We start from the raw sequence: 25654 nt of genomic DNA on the forward strand, positions 1-25654 counted from the left end.
AACTGAAAGGATGATATTGAAAATTTATTGTTTCCCTGCATTCTTCTAGAGGCATTAAAACGATTAGCCACAATTACAGAAACTCAGTAAAAGGATATTCAGTAGTGTGAGAAAAGAGAAAAGCCCACTGGAATTTTAAAAACAAAAAACAAAAGCCATCTAACACTTGCAAAATTACATTACAAATTTAAACAATTAGGATCAGGAAAGGTAGATACAAATTTCTGACAAGTATAAATTAAAGAATACTTCTAAAAAAAATGCAGTAAACTCTCAATAAAGAGAATGAGCCAATACGCTTTAATGAACAACTAAATTATTTAGGATGATTAAGTATTAAATTAAAATGTTACATTTTTAAAAAGGTAAGGTATGATCCTTGCCCTTTTATGTACATCATTAAGTTACTTGATAACTCCTTCCTTAAAGGGAATAATGAGTCAGTGATCATTATTTTCAAACTAGTTAAAAATTTCTTTGTATACCACAACATGAAATGCATGTAGAAAACTGAATTACCTTACCTTCGTATGGAGTACTCTGACTTGTGATTTGAATAGTGTGTGTGTATGTGAATAAGTTAGTGTGTATGTATGAGACAAAGACAGAGATAGAGATAAGGACAGCTCTTGTTTCAAATGATAAAAAGTGTAGTTTTTCAGTTTCTGGGAAGTTTTTTAAAATAGGTTTTTAAAGATTTATAATGGATCATATCCTTTCTGGGTTTGTGGTATCTTACTTAAACCTTTTAGTTTCAGAGATACTGTCTTATTTTTTGACACATACTAGTAAAAATCTCAAACAAATTATATAAACTAGTCCTAAAATCCTTGAGTCCTAAAATCCTTGAAATAAAGGTATCATATAATTTAAAGACAAGAACAGTTTAAAACCAATACTTATTCATTCTTCAAATAGTTACAAGCATGTAGTAGACATTACATACTGGGCTCTGAGATTACACATTTAAAAAAAACACAATCACCTTAAAGAATTTAAATTAGTTCTGTACCAAATATAGGACCTATGGAGGTCAAGCAGACACAATAGCCATCTAACCTTTATGTAAAATCTCCCAATTTTAAGAGTATTAATGTACACTTTTTTTTTTCATCTAAAATATGCTGTAGGTGGTCTCTGTTAGCCAGATGAGCCTTAGGCCACCAGTTTGCAACCTTCAGAATACTTGGAGGAATTTAACAATAAGGGAGTAAAAAATACTTCACTGTAAGATAGAATAAAAAGAATGAGAAAAACAATCAAATAAACAATTACTCACCTTCTCACAACTTCTTTCCATCCTTCTTCCCTCTTTTGTCCACGTTTAGGACTTGCTACTGTTAACTTCCCATTTGGAGAGGAGAGGGGAGATGGACCAGATTTTGTGCAAGTGGACAGAGAATTACTGGTTACTTCACTGACAGTCTCTGACAATCTTTAACAGAGGGAAGACAAGTACGTTAAATATAGAACAGATGTAGAATTTTTAAATGATAAAGACAATCAATTACATAATTTTATTCTTTTATTTATTTTTAGAATAAATATGGTAAACAAATGAAGAACTTATTTTTCACTTACCAATACTTAGTATAACACGAAGAGCCAATTTTTAAGAAGATACTATCTAGAGGTCAAATTTAGCGAAGTTGAATCACAATAATAATCCCTGAGAAACCATAATCAGTATTTTTTATGGGCTAAGTTTAACAACCAAAATGAATTAATTGCATAGTAAAAATAATTTTATCTCTCATTAATACAAAATCTAAAAAATAGATTATTCTTCAAAGGAAATGAAATTGTTCCTTGTTTAGCACAAAAACAAATCCTTATTCTGCCAGTTGTTAATGTGCTTGGCGTACCACAAAAGTTCAGCAACAAAGTGTTTCATGACACTATAAATCGTAAAAGTGAAAATTTGAACTAACTTTATTGAAGCCTTGCCAGAAACAGATTTTCTCTCCTCCTTTGGAAAGGTAACCAGAACTGATGGCTGCTTCTTGTTGGTCACAGTAGTAGTGACCACAGCAGGTGAATGATTGTCACTCTTTCGGCTGCTGTTGCTGTTACTACTTTCATCACTGCAGCTGGAAATCCTCATGTTATCACTGTCCCCACTCTCGCTGGTACTGCTGCTCTTGGATTCTCCGTTCACTTTCTCTGGCTGACTGTATGAGATTGGTAGTGGATCATCAAATATAATTTGAACATTTTCTGGAGTAATTTTATTTTTCCTGTTTTTCCTCTTGGAACTGGTTGTAGTTATGGTATTATTTCTTTTACCATGGGAACCTGCCAAAGTTGTCCAGGTTGCAGATATACCTATGGTAGTAGTGGTTGTGGCACTTGGAGGCTCTGTCAAGACTTCAGGCTCATCTGTAAAAGTAGCAATACTGAATTAGCAAGTTCTAAGTTTTCTGAGAAAAAATTTCGCTTTAAGCACTAAAGAAAAATAAACCCAGAAGTTACTCTGCTATTGTTAGACATAAAGTCACCAGTCATTCCAGCACTCACTAGTAATGAGATGGATATGACTGATCTATTCTCTGCTCTCAACTCCTAAACAATGCATAGTAGGCAGTTGTAAGGAGTATTTTGGGGACAATTTGGTAAATATGAATATATACTGCATATTACATATTTTATAAAATTATTGTTTCTTGGGTATAATAAGGTTACTGCTTTTATGTAAAATAATGTTTTTTCTGGGAAATACATACTCAAGTATTTAGGGGTGATTTTGCATGATGCGTACAGCTTACATGCAAACTGTTCAAAAAAAAGAGAAAGGAAAAAAGATAAACAAAACAAATGTGCCATAATGTTATAAAAATCCAGGTGACTTTCAGGTGTTCATCATGCTAATCCTTAAACTTTTCTGTAGTTTTATTTTCAAAACAAAAGGTGGGAGGATAGAGAAATTTACACACACACACACACAGCATACATAGTTGATGGTTTAGTGGCAATGGTTTCTCACAATATCCTCATCTTAAATAATTTTTTAGTTAGAAAGTTGTTGAAAATAATTCCCTCATTTGAGAAAAATCTGAATATGAATATGGTCTGGAATGTAGATAACACATCAAATTTATGTTAATTTTTTTTAGGTATTGTGATTATGTAAGCAAATGTCACTCTTTGGATGTGTTTTGAAGTTTTACAGGTGCAATGTCAGGATGTCTGAAACTTACTTTCAGATGGCTTAGAAAAAACATGTATACATATTTAGAGAAAAAGATGAAGTAAATATGGTAAAATGTTTATTTTTAAAATCTAGGTGAAGTGTATTCAGGTGTTGGTTTTATCGTTCTTTCAACTTGTCTATAGGTTTTAAATTCTTCACAATAAAAAGCTGGGGAGAAGTCGAATGAAAATAGCATATAAATAATTAAGAGCTTAATAACTTAGAAATCTATTTTTATCTTGTTATTAATATTTTAGAAAATATAATTTCCAATGGAATGTATTATCTGAAACAAATCAGATGGTTGTTTAGAGAAAATACCTTCAACTTTATGCTTTTCTTTTTCTTGAGCAGCTTGGAGTTCAAAGTTCTCTTTATTTTTGGCCTCAATTTCTTCTAGTTTTCTTCTCTGTTCCTCCTTTTTCTTTCTTCTCTTTTCCTTTCTCTTTTCTCTTTTGGCAGCCAAAGCCAGCCTCCGGCTTTCTTCTCTTAACTGTTAAAGGGTCAATAAAACAGAATTACAACACTAGAATTACCACAGGAAAAATGTTGTCAGATAGTATCATTTTATCATAAGGGAACTATGATACCAGAAAGTTCGAAGTCATATAGTTCAATTCATTGTTTGATCAAGATCATATTCAAATCACTGTAAAGAGAAAATAGTATTTTAAACGGTCAATATCAAAATAATGATAAAAAATCTAATTTAAAATGGATGAGTGATAAAGACATACATGACCTCATAATCACGAAAGAAATGTAAATTAAAATAACAAGATACCATGTTTCGTTCATTATTTTGGCAAAAATAAAAAGGATATCACATGTCAGCATAAGTTTTGGAAAATGAGTTCTTTTCTATATTGCTATGGGTATAAATATTTATATTTTAAGAAAGGTAATTTGAAAGCCTCCTTTGAAAATTACACATTGCTTATTCTAAGATTTATTCTTTATAAAATGACCATCTCTAGTGCAAAAATATAGGTTCAATAATTTCCACTGCAAAACTAATTATAATGGCAAGAAATGGAAACAAGGTAAATCTATCAATGGAGGGTTAGATAAATTAACAATATACATTCACAGAATACTAGGCAGCTATGAAAATCATTCTCACTATATAGTTGGGGAAATGCTCACAATTTACATTTGGTAGAAGGAAATAAAGTCATACTGCAGACCAATGATCCCATTTATAGAAGAAGAGAACCCGTATGTATGTTTATTTGGAGAAGTACAGAAAAACCACTAAGAAGATACAAATCAAAGGCTTACTAGTGACTACCTCTAGAGTGTGGAAATGAAGAGGGGTGGCAGAAAGATGGCAACTTTCAATTTTACTTTACATAACTGTATATTGTTCCTATTTGTTAAAATAAGTACATACTACTTTCATAGTAAAAAATAATCACGTTTAAAAGTCCAATAACACCTTAAAAAAAACACACAAAAAAACAACTTTTATTTATTTTAAGTGGGTTTTCCAGGACCCATCAGCTCCAAGTCAAGTCGTTGTTTTCAATCTAGTTGTGGAGGGCGTAGCTCACAGTGGCCCATGTGGGGATCGAAATGGCAACCTTGATGTTAAGAGCACCGCGCTCCAACCAACTGAGCTAACCGGCCGCCCTTCTAATGACATCTTTCAATAAGCTTTTTTCTTTTAATAAGCTATTTTAACTATTAAATTTTCCCTTTTGGTTCATAAAGTGAGAAAATCATCTTCAAACTATTTTGTTTGCATGTCCTCTAACAGATGTTGTCAAACTATGTACTTCCCTGCCCACAATCTAGTATTCTGTATATATGTTATTTTAAATATTATGTGCCAAAACAATGATACCCAGTTTACAGAAAATGTCACAGTATCCTTACTAATGAAACCAGAGCTCAGAGACAAGCTCGTAAGCCAAATCAGACTTACTTTTTATCAGAAAACGTCTAATTTCATTTTTTAAGTCTTTTGCTTTTGCTAAAAACTCCTCCTTGCCTTTTCAAAAGGTTTTGCCCAACTTTAAAGTTTTTACACCCTGGGGCAAAGTATCATGATTACATTCTCTTGGGTGTAGGAATAAGTCTTTTGTTTCAGAACAGGAAAATAGTTAAGTAGGATCTGTAAAACACTGATATTTTTCTCAGGCAGACAGATTTCAGGAAAGAATACAAATGGAAGTTGAAGTTCTAGAAATTGCCTCAATAGCACCTCCTAGAAATTTTTGGTGATCCTCCAGAAGTACACAAGCTCCAGTCTCAACACCAAGAGAGCAGCTTTCGACCTTTCAGAAGGACTAGGAAGGACTAGAAAGAAAATAGTAATTATTTTGGTGACCTCCACCAGGGAGAATATCTGATTGGTGATTTTGAAAGAAGGAACTGAGCATGTGTAACTCAGCTGATTAAAAAGAGCCTGGCTTTCCTGGGGTTAACTGTCGGTCCTGAGGAAAAGTGCTTTCTCTGCCTGAGCCCCAGTAAGAGAGGCCCCTGATTTTCCGGTCTTCTTCTGATTTCTCTGATTTCGATGGAATGAACGGGTAAGTGTAAGAAGGAGAGGACTGGAAGTGGGGGGAAAGGTATGCCAGAAAAATATTTTTAAAGCAACTGAGGCTATAGATGTATAGATATAGATTTAAGCCACTCAAATTCAGAATTAGGAATAATAAAACATATTTTAATCTATAACATGTCTGTACAAACCGAAATTCCTTGAGAAAGGTGCTGGAAATATCTTTTGGAGGATCAATATAACCAGTAAAATTTAAGACTTTTGGCTCAGCCAGGATGGGTTTTTGATTTGACTGGATTTTAAAATTCGTGCTGGGGCAGGAGGTAACTGTGATTGGTATGCAAAGGAGAGGAAGAACTTTTCTTAAAAAAAGTTTAAATCAGAACAAGTCTTTCATCTAAGCCCAGATGGCCTAGATGTGGGTGGGAGCTGATGGGATAGGGTAGGTCTTAGGGTGTGGGTGTGGCTGGATCTTAGGGATGCTAATGCCTCAGGCCTCACACACACTATGCGGTCAGTGGAGGCTGGCCTTTGGGCAACAGTTAGAGTCTAGATAACAAGATTTAGCCCTAAGGGCTAGGTGGGCTACCTAGGTACTTAAATTTTGAATTTCTAAGGCTGGTGTTTTGATAATCTCAGATCTCACTAACCCTTTGGACTCACTAAAAGGTGAGGCACAAATTCAGAGGTTACAGGGAAACTTTCTGGGGGAGAAATGTCAGACTATGGGTGTGAAAGGATCTACAAAGCATGGAATGCTCTAAAACTAAGAATTAGACAAGACAGACACAGATTTAAGAGGCATTATAAATTTGCAGGTGGTAGCTCAATCTAATGAAGGGAAACTTATAAAGGGAAGAAGTTATAACTATATGTGTGGTGTGTATACACACACACACACACACACACACCCCACCGGGGGTGCCAAAAAAATGTATACAAATGGACACTTTGGTCAACGTTGCTCAAGCAGTAGTTTGTCATAACCAGAAGTGTCGGTCTGGACGCTGATGGTAACCACTTTGAGCACCTCTTGTAACTGAAGAAGTCGAATGTGACTTGTATTCATCTTTTGTTATAGGTATATACTAAGTATTACAATTTTAATACAGTTTTTTTTCTTAAAATGTATATACATTTTTTTTTTTGGCACCGTCTGTGTACATATGGGGTGAGGAAGGGAACATGCAGTATTTAGAAAGAAAAGTAAATGAAACTTCAGGAAGGCATTATCAGGCACAGAAAGACAATCAGGAGAAAGCAGCGTCAGTGGGAAAAGAGTTTCATGAAGGAAGGCAAATCATCATTGGCAATTATCACAAAGTATTAGTAAGAACTAAAAAGAGTTAACAGGATTTGGCAGTTAAGATGCCATATTGGTGATCTCTGCCATAGTTGTTCACTGAGTAGTGGGGGAGCAGGCTAATGGTCCTGGACTGAGGAGTAAAAATTTTTAAAGTAGAGTCAATAAGATTATTCTCTTAAAATATGTGGAGAAGGAAATAAAGTACTAAGTTTGAGGTAAAGTTTCATTAGGATAGTAACCTTCATTAAGTTGTAGGCAGACACTGAAAATAAAGGAATATCGGGGAGGTGGTAATAACTGATACAACATTCCAAACCGAACAGATGAAAACAGAATAACTATACCATAACTATTCAAGTTAACTACAGAATAACTACACCAGGACAATTCAAGTTAGTCTGGAGGTAGAGCAAAATGGGGTTAGAACAGTCTACTTTTCTCACAAGATACTTGCCTTGACCTCATTTCACTTACTGCAGAATTGAGAATATATGTGGGAGAGGGTAGAGACTTTGAAGAAAAGAGTCAAGTTGTAGAATAACCTCATTGTGGAAGAGAAAAGGGCACTAACCCAACTGGTGTTTTTTAATTGAGGGTTCAGGAAACACAGTTAACATTTGAGAATTAAGATTTTTAAGATGAGAATTTAAGGATTTAGTTGAAGAGGTGGTCGAGACTAACGAAATACCATCTGTAAATTTGTATATATGAAAGTGAATGTGGTATGTGAGGAATAGAAAACCATAGTGAGTGGTGTTTGGAGAAGAGAGGAGGAAATGAATGCTTGGAATTTCCCATGCAGAATATGAAGAGAGACTGAAGATTTTTGGGAGAGTAAGGCAATCCCACCTTAGAAAACCAAGGGAACTGTGGAAGAGTGACACTGGGACAAAGGTGACAGAGGCAAAGTTATTTACTTATAAGGGAGACTCTGAAGAAGCCTACTGCAGTACTACAGGTGAGAGGTGATGGAAGAGACAGCTCAGAGACTTCAAAGCTCAATTAAAGGTGATGATGATGACACTGATCTAGTTAAAATGTAGGGGATTTAATATGTGTCAGGCACTGTGTTAATTTATGTTAAGTTATGACACTAACTTATTTAATGGGTGTTAGGAAGCTAACATTTAGTTGGAGGGGGCGGACGCACAGATGACAAACATAATAAACACATTAGAGTCATCCCTCAGTAACCAAGGGGAATTTGTTCCAGGACCAGCTCCCACATCCTATGGATACCAAAATCCAAGGATGCTCAAGTCCCTTACATGAAATGGCACAGTATTTGCATATAACCTATACACAGCCTCCTCTTGTATACTTTAAATCATCTCTAAGTGACCTGTAATATCTAATAGAATGTAAATGCTATAAGGTTGGTGCAAAAATAATTGCGTTTTTTGCAATTATTTTTAACCTTTTAAACCACAATTACTTTTGCACCAACCTAATTATAGTTGTTACACTGTAATTTTTTAGGAAATAATAATCAAAAAAAGTCTGCACATGTTTGGTACAAACAAAACCATGGTAGGCCTAACTACATAGTACATGTGAGCAACAACTTAACATTTTTTTCCCCTCCAAATATATTCGATCCTCAGTTAGGTGAATTTGCACATGTGAAACCTACAGATGGAAGGCCGACTATATATAGTTTTTCAAAGGTGTTAAGAACAATGCAAACCAGGAATACTAGAGCAGAGAGAAGAGAAGTGTGTATATGGAGACAAGTAAGGAAGGGGTTTTGATTTTAAATAGAGTGATTAGAGTAAGCCTCATGAAGGTGAAGTATAAGGAAACATCTAAAAGATATGAAGTATTTCCAGGCAAAGAGAACAGCCAATACATAACCTGTAAGTATGTTCAAGTAAGCCAGTGTAGCTGAGAACAGTAGAAAATGACTGTCAGAGAGAGTATTGGGGCTTGCTCACCTAAGGCCCGGCAGAGCATTTTAAAGACTATGTTTTACTCTGAGGGTTTTCAGAAGAGTGACGTGATTTGATTTAAACGATTTAAGAGGATCACTCTAAGTGCTAAACAGAGAATAAATAGTAATAATGGAATCAAGGAGACCAGTTAAATAACATACAGTGGTAATTAATACATGTAATTACGAGATGATATTAATGATTTGAACCAGGGTGAGAAGTCATAAAAATTGATTAGGATTCTAGATATAGTTCTAAGGCAAAGATAACAAGATTTTCTCACACATTAGAGGATTGAGAGGAATCAAGAATGACTTTAAGGTTTTCAGCCTGAGCAATTATACAAGACAGAGTTGTGGGTGTGGGGTGGGCACAGATCAGGAGTTCCCATTTCAACACGAGTATGAGATGTCTATTAATCCAAATGGACACACGGAGTTGCAAGTTGGGTATGTCAGACTGGTGTTTAGGGAAGATGTCTAGGCTAAAGATACACATTTGGGACCAGCTGGTATACATTTCAAGTTAAGAAGCAGCATGAGGTGACCAATGGATAAAGAAGTAGGTCATGTAATGAGTTAAGGGACTCACTAAGAGGGGAGATGAGGAGGAACCAGCAAAGGGGACACAGAAGAAACATCCAGCAAGGTAGGAGAAAAACCAAGAGTCTGTAGTGTAAAGGAGGCCAAGTGAAGAGAGTACGTTAGATGTTACTGGGCTTAGTACTATACGGATGGAGAAGTAATCATTGAATTCAGCTAGTGAAAGTCACTGCAGACCATAAAAGCATAATTTGTTTTTGGTGGAGTTATGGGAGCAAGAGCCTGGCAGGAGTAGATTCATAAAAGAGGAAGAAGAATTGGAGACAGCCAAAAATAGACAAGGGGTTTTGCTGCAAAGGGGAGTAAAGAAATGGGTTTGTAGCTGAAAACTGAGGAGGGGAGGGGTTGCAGGAATCAAAGATTTTTTCAATTGGAGAAAAAAGCTTGTATGATGATGAGAATGATCTAGGGGGGGATAAATGATAGAAGAAAATTGCTAAAACAATGTTTTGAGTAAGGGAGATCAGATGGGATCTAGTTCACAAATGGAAGGACTGGTTACAAAATATTTATTTAGCAACTGGTAGAAAGGACATGGGTACAGGGATTGGGGGGTGTGTAGAAGAAGTCTGGCAGTTTTCTTCTGATGCTTGTTTTCTCAGTGACGTAGGACGCTAGGTGATCAACTGAGGTGAGGAAAGCATGTATTGGGAGTCAAAAGCTAAAGGAGAAAGTAATAAACAGTGGTGTAGATGAGTGGGAGAATGACTTAAACTAGGGAAATGTAGAATGACTACTGCGAGCATTAAAGGGGTCACTGTCACACATTTAAAGTAAAATTAGTCATCAAGGTTGAATGTTTCTGCTTTTTTTCCCTAGACACATTTAGTTACTAGGGCACAGGTGAGAATAAGCAGAAAGAAAAGAATAAGGAACAGTACAGGGTGGTAGAATAAATGGATCCTGTAATTTATTAGTAGGCAGAGTGTTACCAGGATTGTTGGAGGTAGAATTCTAGAAGGGAGTAAAGCTGACAAGATAGAAAGTTTACTCAGAGAATGAAATGTGTATAAAATTGAAATTGTGGGATGGGCATATTGCAAGCTTCTGGAGATGGCCAAAATCCAACTGAAAATATCTATTAGGAACATTTTTAAAACATACTCTCTACATTGCTCTGCTCCCTAGAAGGTTATGAAAGTTTACAAAGAAAAAGGTAGGGTGAGAAACGATAAGTAATAAAGTGGAAGGAGGAACAAATATCAAAAATGCAAACCAACAATGTGCACGAAAGGGTTCTAACAGCCATGAACGTAATTACCTAGTTGTTAATGTCCTAAGAGAACAAGCAGTGAAATACGTGAGGATTCTACAGTCCAACCACATGAAATGCTCCAGAGTGAAGACTCTACCACACAGCAAATAAATGTTTGCTGAATAACGGTAAGAGAGTGAATCTGAGAAATATAATGGGCAGTATGCTCAGCAGCAGTTTTTACAAGCATATTAACCAAAAATTTCAAATTATAATAGAAAAGCTGATCAACAAAGCATTTTTATACAAGTGATAAATTATCCATGCAGAACATCAACTTAAACCAGACAAAACCAACCCCAGTGATGTTTCTAAATCAGAAATGATGGAGACAGAATGTACTCTCAAAAGGCAAAAAGGTGTATTTTCCTAGATGTAAATCAAAACTAAAAAAAAGTGGACCAAACCCTATCAGATCCCAATCTAGTAATTTTTCAATTGGAAATAATAAGCTGGAGTTCAAGAGAAGAGCCTCCTCTGTAATTTAGAATTCTATGTACCACCCCCATTCAAAGTTATTTATAAAGTATCAGTGCATGTGGAAGAATCAATCTACGTCTAATTAATTTATGATTAAGAATTATTTATCACCTTTGAGTTTTAATGTTATGCAAAAATGTGTACTGACATTGGAAACAAGTTCCTTTAGACTTGATTTAAATCTGAGGTTCTTGAAAACATGAACATCAAGGTTAAGAAATGCTGGCAAGAATTCAAGAAAATGACACTAATGTATTACTGATGGTAGGAAAATACTTTCAAAGCGTCAAATTTAAAATATATTGACCCAGATGAAGAAACTTGCTCCATAAAAATAAAAAGCACCAAAATATAGGAATGTATAAGGATGTTTATTGCAACATTATTTGTAGTGACAAAAAGCTGGACACAAACTTACTGTGGAGTATATTTAGCAGTTATTTAAATCACAATCAACTGACAATATCCATCAATTACCAAGAGGGAGAAGCAAGTATTTGAGTAATATGTTTGCATGATTCTGCTTTTTTAGAAAAATACACCATCTCCATGTATGTCAATATTTCATTGTTCACCAAATATTTATTGAGTACCTACAACATACCCGGTACCATTTTGTGGTGCATACATTCTAGTGGTAGAGAGATAAACAAGGTTAACTAAGTAAAATACAGTATTTAGAATGTTAGAAAGTAAAAATAAAGGAGGCAAGAAGAATAGGAAGAGTGCTTATGGAAGGTGACTAAAGTATGAGGTATCTGGAAGGAACATTGAAGGCAGAAGGCACAACAAGAGCAAAAAAAGGGTAGTCAGCATGGATGGAGCAATTTGACCAAGAGAAACTAATAAAAAAATAAGATCAGAGGGGTGTAAGGAGTAGTGCGTGTAGACAGATCATGTAAGATCTTAAAAGTCTTTATAGGTAATTGTAGAAGTGAGAACTTTAGTTACCATACAAGGTTTTGAACTTTAGTTAACTAACAGTGATGACATTATCGTTTTCTTTAGTTATCTTTGCATATTACACAATTTAAGTAGAACACATTATTGCAATAAAGAAAAAAAAATATTGAAGTTTATTGAGAACAGATCTCCTTAATAGGATATCTCCTAAAAGCTGCTTCCTCCTTTGTTAATCCACAGGTATGCACTAAATCCCTAAATGAATTTAATGTAATGTATAAATATCAGAGGAATGAAAAAAAATAAAGATTTTATTTAAAAATAGATATCTATGTCATAGCTTTAGAAAAAATATTTTCTAGATTCATAAAAATGCAAAAAGAAACAATTCATAAAATAACTATTACTTAGAGATTCTAACATTTCAAAGTAAGAGAGTTATGCAAAAATAGGATATTAAAATATTAACACTTTAGAAAGAAAGAACTAAGAGGTAGGTTACCTTCAATTAAGGAAGAAGAGGGAACCAGGGAATTTGGTTCTAGGAACCAGGAACAGAATGAAAAAAAACGGTTCAATCCTAGCCTAGCTTAGGTAGGTTACTTAACTTTTTCATCCATAATATGAAGGAAATAATATTTCTACTGAGAAGACTAAAATAATACATATTCTATCATAAAACTTGATCCTATTATATTGCCTAGTATTTAGTAGGCATTTCAGTATTAGATGAAACCAAATGTAAAAACAGGTCAAGTAATAGTGATAGTGTTTATAGTAAGTATTCTCAATGTGCTCATATTTTTTTTAAAACTTCAAAATGGCCAAAAAAGCTAACTTTTGTTTGATCAGAGTCTAAACCAGATTTTTTATTAAAATGAAGAACCTCTAATATTATATTTTCCAGAAAATACTACTGTATTTCACATTTAAAGTAGAAAAAAATGTTTAGAATAATTCGTATTTTCATTATGCAAGATGAAATAATCAACTATACAGCTTAACAAAATCAGCAAGTATAATCGAAAAGAATGGACCCAACTCAAATCCAAAAGGTCTGTAATTATCACTGTATATCCTTTATAAATTTAAATGGTACATGTTAAATTTTATAGTATTTTTAATCTTTTTATAGAAGATGAAATATGGCAGAATATGTATTCCATAATATTCAAGGCCAGTCAATTCTTTTCCTGCTATGATTACTATTTCTATTACATTCTAGAGTACAAAATTATTGACAAAGAGGGGGAATAAAGAAGGAGCTATAGGACTGTCCAAACTATATGTTGTTTGGAGTATTCTATCCCCCTTGAGAATAAATGGCAATGATGCTGTAGTCATCACTGAAAAAGGACAAGAAAAATCATTCATTTAAAAAATGTACTCTAATATTAAATATTCCACCAAGTGGTTGTATTTCACTAGTTGATTATGCCTTAGTAGTGCATTTGATACTTCTAGTAAGTCTGCTGGCAACAAATTACAAGGTCTAGGATGAATGACGTATAGATTTGGATGGGGACTACGAACTCATTAATTGAGATACGATTAAAATTCTTAGAATATTTGAGGCTAGGTTTTCGGACTTCCAAATCACTGTAGTTCCTATAATAAAAATTTTATCAATTTGAATACAAAGAAAATTATTTTACTGATATTTAAAATATTTGTAGTTCTCTACTATTTGAGCCAAACTTGGAGAGAAAAGCATGTACATAATTTAAAGCATAAATAACAAAATGAAACAAAACAAAGAAGAGTAGATTGCAAATTAGAGGGGGAAAAAGCAGGAAGGAAGAAAGTAGGTATTTTTCACATGTAAATGTTATCATTACCTTTTCCAAGTCTAACTCCTCTAACAAAATGCTGGCATTTTTGTTTGCTTCAGCAGCCTGTCTATCTTTGGCTTGTACTATTGATTCCATACAAAGATGACACTTCTTCAGCATCTCCTAAAATGAAAAATTAAGATGTTTCCAGCCTCAAAAAAGCAATTCACATTTAGAAATATTCCTGAAAACATGCAGATATTAATGAAGGTACTTGAATGAACAGAAACAAAAAAGATCACTGGTAGGGCAAAAAAGAGTGCAAATAAAAGCATATTTTTAAAAATACACAAGCAAAGAACTTCTACTGCTCTTCAAATTAATATCCATTTGACTGGTACTTCAGAAACTAAAATTATTTACTCCTGTAATACAATACAAGGAATCACACAACAAATAGCTGTGATAATTTGTTAAGGTCAATGTCAATAAAAAATGAATTAAAAAAATTTTAAAGTACTTAATTGGCAAGAACTGTTCTCACATATTCAAGCTTTGTTGCTACAACTTCATGTGAAAGAATCACTAATTAAAAAACTCATAGACACAGGTATTTATAGACTTTTCTTAGTGCTTTCATTCTCAAAAATACTGTTTTTGACAGGAAAGGGATATTACTGTATTAAAACAAAAGCTTCATTTTTAATCTCTTCTTCAAAAAACCCAGTGGTATCCAAGAATGTTATTTATCATAGGAATCTAGAGGCAGGCAAGACAGTCAGTTACCAACGTTAACTAAAACCTATAGGGGAAAGCTGCTCACTATTATGTAATAATGGCTGAGAAAATGTAATAGACATTTTTAGATTTTTTTAACCTCTTTAGATTTTCACAGCATGTCTTAGGATTTTATTTAAACATTAGTATAAACTCAAAATCAAATGTCACCAGTGGAAAAACTCAATTAGATCTCAATGGGATTTATTTTATCTTCCCTACTTTTCCTGCAAAAATCCTAGCCAGTTCATTCTTAAGCTGACAATTACTCCAACTTTTATATTACGTTGAACACATTAAAGTTTTCTTCCCATGATTAAAACTATTATGTTCATTTCTGTTTAGATATTTAAAAAAAACCCACTGGGCTTGTTCCTCTCAGAATAGATACCAGTCTGGATAAACATATATAGATTATAGCACTAATGAATAATAACAAAATTTGCTTTAGATTGTTTAGTGTTTACATAAAATTAAATTAGTTCAGTACTATTTAAAAAGATAAAAGTAATTCTGTCACAGAGAATGTTTTATTGCTTCATTAAGTAATCTGAAGAGTCTCTTAAATAGGTAGCATACTTCCTTCCCAAATACTAGATAAATGAAACTTGCTATAATACCACACATTATTGTTCAAACTACGACTTTTTTCTTAGCGTGGGATATATGTATATAAAGCCAAATGGGATCACTAACTCATACAGTGGGATGAATTTGATCGATATATTACCTTATCAGTGATGGTTGCTATGTATCTCATACATTCAGAATCTGATGGAAACTGATTGACTTCTTTGACTAAGTAGCGCACCACCTTCACATGACCCTAAAAAATAGATATTAATGTCAGATTTAAAGCAGACGCTAACAGGATTCAATAAATCTACAGTCTGTCTAACTAAGATTCCTTTGGCTACAAAAAATTAGTGCTACAAAACATAAAGACTTAATTGGGTATTTTTTGCTCTTTAAATGAAAAAGAGGCTTTCGTTCAAATAAATCTACTTTCATTCTCATCTCAAAAGAGTGCACAATAACCTGACCTAAAATCTAAATCACTCTGAATTTAAAAAAATCAAGAAATATGAAGACATGGGGGCTATATCTGAAAGGAAAAAAATATTCCTCTTTTTTACCTAGCTAGCAATAGAAATGAGCATTTTTCAATTCTAAGCATTAAAAAAGTAGAAATAACAATCTGTTCTTTCAGATAAAAACTGAATGCATAGCACTGTACTAGGTAATGTGAAAGAATAAATGCATTTTCCTAAAGCATGAGAGCTATGGTTATATTATACACTATAACAGTTCAGAATCTAAGTAAAGTTCAAAATCTTCAGTCCAGCATTCAAGAGGCTACCCACTTTCTTCAATCCACACTACTGCTCTCTGACACAACATCTGTAAATTAGCTGGTCTGGATAAACAGCTGTTTATATTCAGTATACTTCCCCAGTTGCATCCTTCCCTTCCTTTTAATCTGCACCTTTTAAAACTATCCTTATCTTTTAACGAATAGCTCAAATGCTATTTGCATCATTCTTCCGTATCTCACCAACACTTCTGCAGTAGTTAAACTATTTCAATGGAACAACTCACACAGTTACCTGACTGTGTGGATCTGACCTTCCTGATTAAATCACACATTTTTTTTAAATAGTTGCTGCACGCCATACAATATAATATCCCAACCCCACTACAGTTACACATGGTAGGCACTAAAAAAATAGTGGAATGAATTCAAGATAAGCACTACTGTTAAGATGAGCACTACTGTTAAGGAGCTAAGTTTACTTGGAAAGATAAGATATACCCATGTTAGATATTAGAGTAGTAACAAGATATACATATTTGCCAAAATAAATGATGAAGATAATAACAGACTGTAGAACTTCTACAACTTTTAGGAGATTATAGTATCTCAAACAAAATGAGAAGAGGTTTTGTAAAGGGGCAGATTTAAATTACCTGCAAAGAATAAGTAAATTTGGAAAAATTCGGAAGGACATGGGCAGTCCTGAGATGAGAACAAATGTCACGTAGGAGGCAAGGACAAAGAAAAGGCCAAGCGAGAAGACTTCACACGAGGGACTCATAATGACATGAGCTCCAGAGCACCAGATTGTGGCTTTGAATAACACACTAAGATTGGATTTCAAAGTATTAGGGACTGGGAAAACAGGAAAAGGTTCTTGAAGAGGATACTAATATAGTGGAAGATTAAGTTGATTATGATATACTAGTTTGCTTGGAGAAGAGGTAGGTAGACAGAGAGAAAGAATAAACTTGATTGGTAAGGAAAAAGAAATACAGAGTCAGTATTCTAGAATAGCCAGGGAAGAGGTGGTATGAAGAGCAGAAGTCAGAGACTAAGAGAAAAAGGAAGAAATTATTTCCTGCAATTTATATAGTAAAAATTGTCAATACAACAAAACAATCTACAAGGGATTTTACACACATGTCTCAGAATGACAAAACTCAAAATTATAATCCTTGAAATATTAATCTGGTGTTCTAACAAACTAAAACTCCATTTAAGAAATCAACCAAATCATTAAATCAAATTACTTATACACAGCCCTATGATATGCACCAGAGAAAGAGAAAGTTTCTCTCACTTTCATAAAATTCATTTCTACATATGGATATAGTATGCTTGATTTTCAGTAGTTTCAAATACTGGCAGCTGGGTTTTCATTATTCAATTCCTTTTTTCCAAGCAATTAGTTATCTTAATTGGATTTACAGTTTGTGAAAGATAAAGATTGTAACTAGATTCTGAAAATACTGCTTATTTTTAAAAGTGTACTTAGCTTTTATGCCCAATAGGGGTGATATTAATAGCTTTTCTGAGATATTTGTATCTACCTTTCCATGTTGCCATCAGAATGATTATTTGCTTATTATTTGACTGCTTTCAAAACTGATGTTAAATCCTAAAATGAAAGTCTATGGTAATCATCAAACGTGCACTTTACAGCCTAAATGAAAAACATCCATGTGAATGAGGATGAAAGGCTTCTACCTTTCTAAATGCTGCCATGAGAGGAGTTATCTTGCGGTTATCTGCTGCATCCACATCTGCACCTGCTTGCACCAATAACTGAACCACATCAAGGTGTCCACCATTTGCTGCTAGCCACAATGGAGTGTTCCCCTTCTTGTTACGTACATCAATGTGAGCTCCCCTAAATGGATGACACAGATAAAATGGTTTAAAATGAAATGGAATGACATAGCTAACAATAAAAATCAACCTTTGTGAAAATATTCTGTAAAGATAAAAACTGTTTAACAGTCAAGGACTAAAATACATTTTATCTTTAAAATAACATTACAAGGAATTTCTGGTCATCAAAGAAAAACCACTGAATTAAAAAACTAATTGTTTTATCTTAAAAATAATGACTGCATAATTTTGAGTCTCAAATACTGAGAAAATGTGAAATTTTATTTAGTAAAAAATGGAAGTCCATCTTGTTAATATCATAATCAATATGTTAAATAAACAGTATCTTAGACCCAAAAACAGCAATTGTACATTTTAAGATTTTATGTATTCATGTACTTGTAGCTTCAGAAAAGAATGAATTTAAAAATAACATGCAGATTCAGAGTTCAGTGGGCATAACATATAATAAGACTCCTGGTGAATAACAGTAGTGATAACAGCTATTACTAAATACTACTGCTTGGACACCATGCAAAGGTCTTTAGGAAATCCAATTAAGCAGACAAGCATTTTTGGAAGTCTGGCAGGCAACTTCGAAGTGACTGAAAGCAGAAACTATTCTGGATCTTGCCTGATACCCTGAACAGTTCCTTAACTCACTCAAAACCCCTAGTTACTATAAAGAACAAGAAACATCAACAGTGAAGATTTAGATTATTGCCAGACTTTTAAGACTTGGAGAGGTACTCTTTGCAAAACTCCAACTGCGTGGGAGATGTGACTATGGATGACAACAGCTGGATGGATGTTCGCATAGCTCATTATAGCACTTTAAAAGTGTACACACACACAAGAAAGGAAGAAAAAATATTTCTAAGTTGCACTGAAATACATCATAGCTCTGGATGGATGGGAAATAACAGGTAGGTTTACAAAATAACACAAAACATGCACTTGTAGTTTATAGAAGTAATCACATTCGATTCTTTAACAGTACAATTTGCCCAGAGAGAACAGTAATCACTAGTAACACCATGTTCCTGTATGAAGGGTATGGTAACATCATACCTGCCAATGAGAAGCTCACAGAATTTGTAATGCCCTTTATCTGCTGCTATGGTTAAAGCTGTATCTCTCGAGGAGGGCACTGGAGGGGCATTAACATCAGCACCTTTATCCAAAAGAACTCGGCCAACCTCTGCATATCCGCCAGAGGCAGCTTCCATTAGTGGTGTGAGTCCAGTCTAGGTTGAGCGAAAAATAGAACACAACAACACATAAGAGTGGAAAGAGCTAAAAGGTTAAAAAACAACAATCTGAGAGAGCAAAATGTATAGCTGTTACAAAAACTCAACTAAATGTCATCACTTATACTACTGGCCTCTCTGAATTACAGTGTGATCTATTAAAAGCAGACAATTTTACCTAATGTCAATTTGTTGTGAAAAAAAGATAAATTGTGTAAGATGCAAGCACTTGGCATATAACTGGCACTTAATAAATGAGCAATAAATCCATGTATAAATCTCAGACTTTTTCTTACCTTAGCTCTGTGTTCCACATTTGCTTTTCTATCAAGCAGAAGACTAACCACTTCAGTTCTTCCTTGGAAGCAGGCTAAGGTAAGGGCAGTGTTCCGATTGGTCTCTATTTGAGCATTTATGTCAGAGCCCATGTCTAATAGGAGCTTAACAGCAGCTGTGTGCCCATTCATAGCTGCTAACATCAGAGGAGAAATGCCCAATTTGCTACCAGTTCTGGGGATGGAGGTATGGGGAAAACAAAAGGGAAAATATACATTTTAAATGTCCCAGAAAACTCGGATGACAATATAGAATTCTATTTCAGGAATTATTTAAGGTTTTTTACTTTGCAGGATTATTTAAAATAATCGTTTTTCTCAGCTCTAGTAAGTCTTTAAGATAACTATCAAGACTCCATTACAAACAATTTATCACCTAGAACTGGAATACTTTCTGTATCTCATTCAACATAATGCCATGGGCTGAAAAATGATTATTAAGTTATTAGACTATTATTAAGATGGACTTTCCATCCTAAAGCACATTTGCTTAATAAAACTCATAAGAAAGACGTGTTTACTTTTAGTACCATAAGAAATAGAGTAATTGATAGTTTTTCAAGTTCTAAGTCAACAGTTTTCAATACATAAATAAAATTAATCTTAAAAAATCTCTTAATTTGGATTCTAAATTTGTAATGAAGGCATTTCCTAAACATGACATTAAAAACATAATTGTTCTGCAAATATCTTTAACATAACACTCGTAAGGGGCTTGTAGAGAGAGAACAAAACTTGCCTAGAATTAATCTCGGCTCCTGCATTTAGTAATATTTTGATAATGTTCACATAGCCACCAGAAGCAGCCAGGCTTAGAGGTGTGTAATCAGAAACATTCCTGTGCTCTTTATTTGCCCCTCGAGCTAACAACAGCTCCACCACCTGGAAAGAAAAAAGGAAAAAAATGTGTTTTCTTCTTACGGTCAGACGATTTACAACATACGTATTTCTGATATCTCTCTTTCTGGTATATTGTGTAACCAAAGAAGGCAAAGTCCTTTTTTCACCAAACTTGGCACAAAACCAGCCTCAAATGATAACGAGAAGTCTTAGAAAACAACAGAGAGCTTCTCAAGTAAAATCCATTTTGGAGCCTATTGAAATCGCAGTGTGTTCAAGAAAGATGTGGACCTCATGTGTTATGCAATGCTCTTTTGGAGATAGTGTTTGTGTTACTTCACTACATAGTGGTAAAAAAGAATAAGGTATTTTTTATTTAAATATGTCTTTAAAATATTTTTTAAAACTTACAATCATAACTAAATGTTTTAAAAAAAAAACTTGGAATAAAGCTAACATTTTTTCCCAATATTGTATTACAAAAATTTTCAAACATATGTAAATTTGAAAAAATTTACATACACTAGTGAGTAGATTCTACAATATTCTACTATACTTAATCACATCTATTTGTCCATCATTTTTTGACATATTTCATTTCGAAGTAAATTGCAGACACCTGCAATTTCCCTTAAATACATCAGCATGTGTATCATTAACTAGACTATATTGTATATTTGTTTTCATTTTTTTAGGTGAAATTTTAGGTAAAATTTAGCTGAAACAATAAATGCTCAAAACATTCACCGAATACAGACAAATGCATAAACCTAATGTAATTTAAATCCCTGTTATTTACTCATGCCCCTTTCCCGGTCAATCCCACCCACATATCAGTTTCATCTGTCTTAGGACCTCACATAAATGAAACCACAGTGTTTGAGAGTCATTTGTATGTATTGTGTAGCATTCCATTAAATGAATATGCGATAGCTTTCCTAGTCTACTGATGATCACCTTTGCCACTTCTAATTTTTGCAATTTTGAATAAAGTTGCCATGAACACTCTTGTAGAAATATATTTTTATTGCTCACAAATTCCTCCTAGTAGTAGAATTTCTGGGTGCATGTTCAGTTATAAGAAATCACCAAACCTTTCCTAAAGTGGTTGTATTACTTAACACTTCTATCAACAATAAGTGAGTTCTGGTTTCTCCACACCCTTGGCAACATCTGGTATTGTCAGTCTTTATAATTTTAGCCATTCCAGGGGGTGTGTGGTGATATCCTACTGAGGTCTTAATTTGCATTACCTGGTAACTAAAAATATTTAGCATTTAAGTGCTTATTGGCCATTCACAGATCTTTGTCCATATGCCATTTAATATACCAAGCTACTCGTTGACACAAGTACTAGTATTTTCATCTTCCTTTTATAAATGATGCATAGGGAAGTCAAAGATTGTTCAAGATCATAGCTCTTACCCTTGCTCTATTAATAATATATCCTAAAATACTAACTGGGAAATAACAAATAAACGTTAATGAACAGTGCTTTGTCTTACATAGCTGCTAAAACTTTACTTGTTTGAATAAAGCTAAGACCAATTTTAGACACCACTTTTTTGCTTTTAGGGCTAGTAAAATTAGGTGGCTCATGTGACAAGACCACCGACTTGTGCATAAAAAGAACAAACAAATGGCATTAGGCCATCTTATTTTACAAAGAGTCCCTTAAGCAATAAAGGAGAAAACCCTAATCATATTTTTCAAGTTTCTGAATTCCATTATGCAAAGATAACCAATCTTAGTTATCTCTCAGAGGAAATGGCCCATTCCCCAAAAGTAATAAACATTCAATATAGAAGAAATTAGTTTGCGATTTTATAGTAAAACGACTTTCCAACATTTTACTAATTACTTCAAAATACTTAACTGTTCTAGTAACACCAAATTAAAGCAACAGAGTGTTATAGGCAAAATTATCACCCTAAAAGACTTCTATAACTGTTATAACCTCATCTGTAACATTTTAATATGAAAACCAAGATTACAGTACACTACAGGTTTTAATATTGCTTCAAAAGGAAGGAAATCAACTGATTTCTTTTTGATTCAACATTGAAAAACTGTATGAAACAAGGATTATTTCAAGCTCCATAATGATTGACAATTTCAGTTAAGTCAAAACTTTACTTTTATTATATTTCAAAACAGCATTTACATTTCTGACTGATATAAGCCTTTCCATTTAATGCTGTTATCTAATTGCAAAAATTTCTGCCATACCTTAATATTATTTGGTTTAAAATTATTTTAACATATCAATCACCTCCACTAAGGGAGTACAAGGGGGAAAAAAAAGACACAAATGCATTCACATTATCAACCAGAAGGAACAGCACAGAAGGTAGGAACAGGTCTCTTGCTGTTTCTTGTGCCAAACATCTCCAGTAGCAAGTGCATCTCACTATCCACACATATGCTATCTATTCCAAATATAGAGGAGCAAACATTGTAGACATAGCCAAAGCAAAAATTGTACGAAAAAAAACTTATGCTGGTATTATCACTGAGCTCCAATTCTGTTTCATCCACAAGATAAGGGAACACCAACTCCAATCTTTCTATACACACTCGTATACCATTTTATTAGATTTCCCAGTCTTCCTGTGCAGGAACTATTCTCTTAAAAATTTTAATTTACTAGTTTAATAAAAACTTTAGTGATTTTAACTGATTACAGTTCAATATAACCTGATATACTATAACAGGCAAAGGGGCAAGAGGAGGCCAGTTTAAGATGAGCAAATAGGGAGGTAACAGTCCACCAGTTCACTGATCACGGTATTTTTACATATAATATTTCAGGAAGAATACTGACATAGTGTGTGGAATAGCCAGGTGAAGTGCTTGAAAAAGGTATTCTCAAGTTAACAATGAAAAGAACAGGACACGTTTCAAATAGAAAATAGGTAACTGATGAATACAGACTCAAATATCTGAAGATACGAGAGGGTATAAACTTCTGTCCATTAGTTCAAACGGGAGAGTTAGGAATAGTGTGGAAACTTAGGGAAGGCATACTTCAGGCTTGATAAATAGGAGAACTTTATAATATTTAAGGTGGTGGGGGAAAAGGAAAGAAAATGATTTTAATCTGAGTAGGAAACTGACCTGGACAAGCTAGGGTGCATTCTAAATCTAAGATTCAACAACTCCCTGTGTGAGAAGTTGTCAATCTATAGAGACTGGTTAATCGACTGGTTAATCAAAAGCCTTAAATCCATTGTACACAGGAATAGATTTAAAAAATGAATTTTGAAAACTAGGTTATCCAGCTAATTATTAAATGCTAGAAGAAAACACACAAGGGAGTGTAAACTATACTGTCTTGGGTCTACACAGGATGACAATCACTGTTCTACATTCCTTAAAACTATAAGGTCATATGATCTTATCTGAGGACCTTTTCGCCAGAGTTGAAAAACAGTGGGGAATAATTAAAAGATGCAAGTCCTCAGAACAACTGAAAATGTAATACTCTTATTTCCCTATTTATCTTATACATACAGAGCTAAGCTTAAGTACCTTTCATGCTAGGTACTCTGGGACAGGAAAAGATGAGTGAACATAGGCCCCACTTATCAGGATCTTACTGATTTGATTTGGAGTGTCTTAATCCTTCCCTTCGCCTGTATGTAGCACACAGGTATTCCTATGGCAGGTACTCCTTTTAGATGAGTGGAATAATAAACAACATACGACTTTTCTGGCACGATAGCTTATGCTAACACTGATACCTGTCCTTTAGCTAACAGATAATAGGTTCAGTTACTGTGATAAATCTAAGATGTCAATCCTTTTTTCCCATAAAATCATGCAAGTTAAAGCATACATTTGCCAAACAGATGGGGGAAAAATTACACTGGAGAAAACATTACCTCCTGTCTTCCCCCAGAACAAGCCAAAGATAGTGGTGTGTCCTTGGTTCTTTCTGACTGGGCTTCAATGTCTGCACCATTGTCCAGCAATATTTCAACAACACCAACATGACCAGCTGTAGCAGCCAAGATGAGTGGAGTAAAACCTGGAGAAAAAGAATGATCTCACTACATGTTAAGCAAAGGAACAATACTGTTTTCCATTATTTCTAACCATCAAAATAACCTAAAAGTATTATTTTTCCATAGAACACAAATATTCCAAAAGAAAAACATTAACAAAAGTAGGCCCTACCTTTCTTGTCTCGGTGCTCAATGCTAGCTCCTCTCTCTAGCAGTGTTTGTACTAGTTCCTCATGACCACCAGCACAGGCAAGGGTTAGCGCCGTGTCATGATTGCTCTCAGTCTGTAACAAATTCATGTTTTGATTAGCTCATTACATAACTGAGGTTAATATCAAGTCCATAATATGTACATATACCAAATACACACAAATACATACAAATCAGTCCACTGGAGCAAACATTTGGATAGTAGGTTGTTGTTTACCATTAGTGATCAACTTGTGATTTCTTAAAGGCTACAAATAATATTTGAACTTTACAGGCAATTCTGAAGCAAACATGAAGAAAAAAAGTATGATTTCCAACCATATGCTGTTTTCAACTCTATGATTAAAAGAAATGCTGTGGACTCACTTTCGCTTCCAGCCACTAATGGCAGTTACATGACAGTGATCTCTGAGGACAGAAATGATTTACTTAACTTATTGCCTGGAGTTTCTAGGCTGCAATGCAGGGAGAGGGTATCCAAACAGAGTCTGGCAGTCTCCCTGAGTTAAGACAGAGTTTGGAAAGGTCAAGGTGGCTAGAATTCATGGAGCAGACTACTAGAGAGGAGAGCACTACAAAGAGGGAGTATTCCACAGATCTGCAGAAGGTTCCCCTGGAGTCTTCAGCAGAGTTCTGATCAATACATGTGCACGAGGCCAGGGAAAGACCACCAGAAGGGATCAGGCTGAACAACACCCAGAACTTACACAGAGCCAGAGCTTACATAGTTTGGTTCCCACCAGCAGAGTAGAAAGACCTCAAAACACACAAGATATCAAGTAAAATCCTCATCAGTGAGGCCATATTAGCTGTTTTGGAACCATTTAACAAAGCTGAAAATCAAGTCTTGAAATGAAAAAGTTGTTTCCAAGTAACTTAACTGCATTCAAGAACAAAGGCCCCAAAATACTTAAAGGCACAAAAAAATATACATAATTGTATACAGAGTATTTGGCAAGATAAAGACTGTTGTAATTGAGACTAGGCAGTATTTATGCACAATTTATTTCTGACTTCTGCTAGTGATAGTAACTAATACTGGATTCACCAGTAGTCCATCGCAGTTTAAATGTTTATGTAGTAAGCCATTGAAGTATCATACTTTCAGTACTCTAAATTTG

General features: G+C 34.2%; 1 protein-coding gene across 10 annotated transcripts in view; it reads right to left on the minus strand.

Moving 5' to 3' along the window:
* The window catches only part of ANKRD17 (ankyrin repeat domain 17), a 151398-nt gene that overhangs the window by 16055 nt on the left and 109689 nt on the right, over positions 1-25654 (minus strand). For all 10 annotated transcript variants that reach the window (XM_033105360.1, XM_033105358.1, XM_033105355.1 and 7 more), the window contains 11 exons: positions 24496-24607; positions 24201-24346; positions 20216-20358; positions 19438-19651; positions 18963-19138; positions 17748-17910; positions 15453-15548; positions 14012-14128; positions 3512-3683; positions 1932-2379; positions 1280-1435 (listed from right to left, as the gene is read on the minus strand). In XM_033105360.1, the coding sequence (XP_032961251.1) occupies positions 1280-1435; positions 1932-2379; positions 3512-3683; positions 14012-14128; positions 15453-15548; positions 17748-17910; positions 18963-19138; positions 19438-19651; positions 20216-20358; positions 24201-24346; positions 24496-24607 (1943 nt within the window). The remainder of the gene's footprint in view (positions 1-1279; positions 1436-1931; positions 2380-3511; positions 3684-14011; positions 14129-15452; positions 15549-17747; positions 17911-18962; positions 19139-19437; positions 19652-20215; positions 20359-24200; positions 24347-24495; positions 24608-25654) is intronic.

The sequence above is a fragment of the Rhinolophus ferrumequinum genome, chromosome 5 (assembly GCF_004115265.2).
Source record: "Rhinolophus ferrumequinum isolate MPI-CBG mRhiFer1 chromosome 5, mRhiFer1_v1.p, whole genome shotgun sequence".
NCBI classification, from domain to species: Eukaryota; Metazoa; Chordata; class Mammalia; order Chiroptera; family Rhinolophidae; genus Rhinolophus; species Rhinolophus ferrumequinum.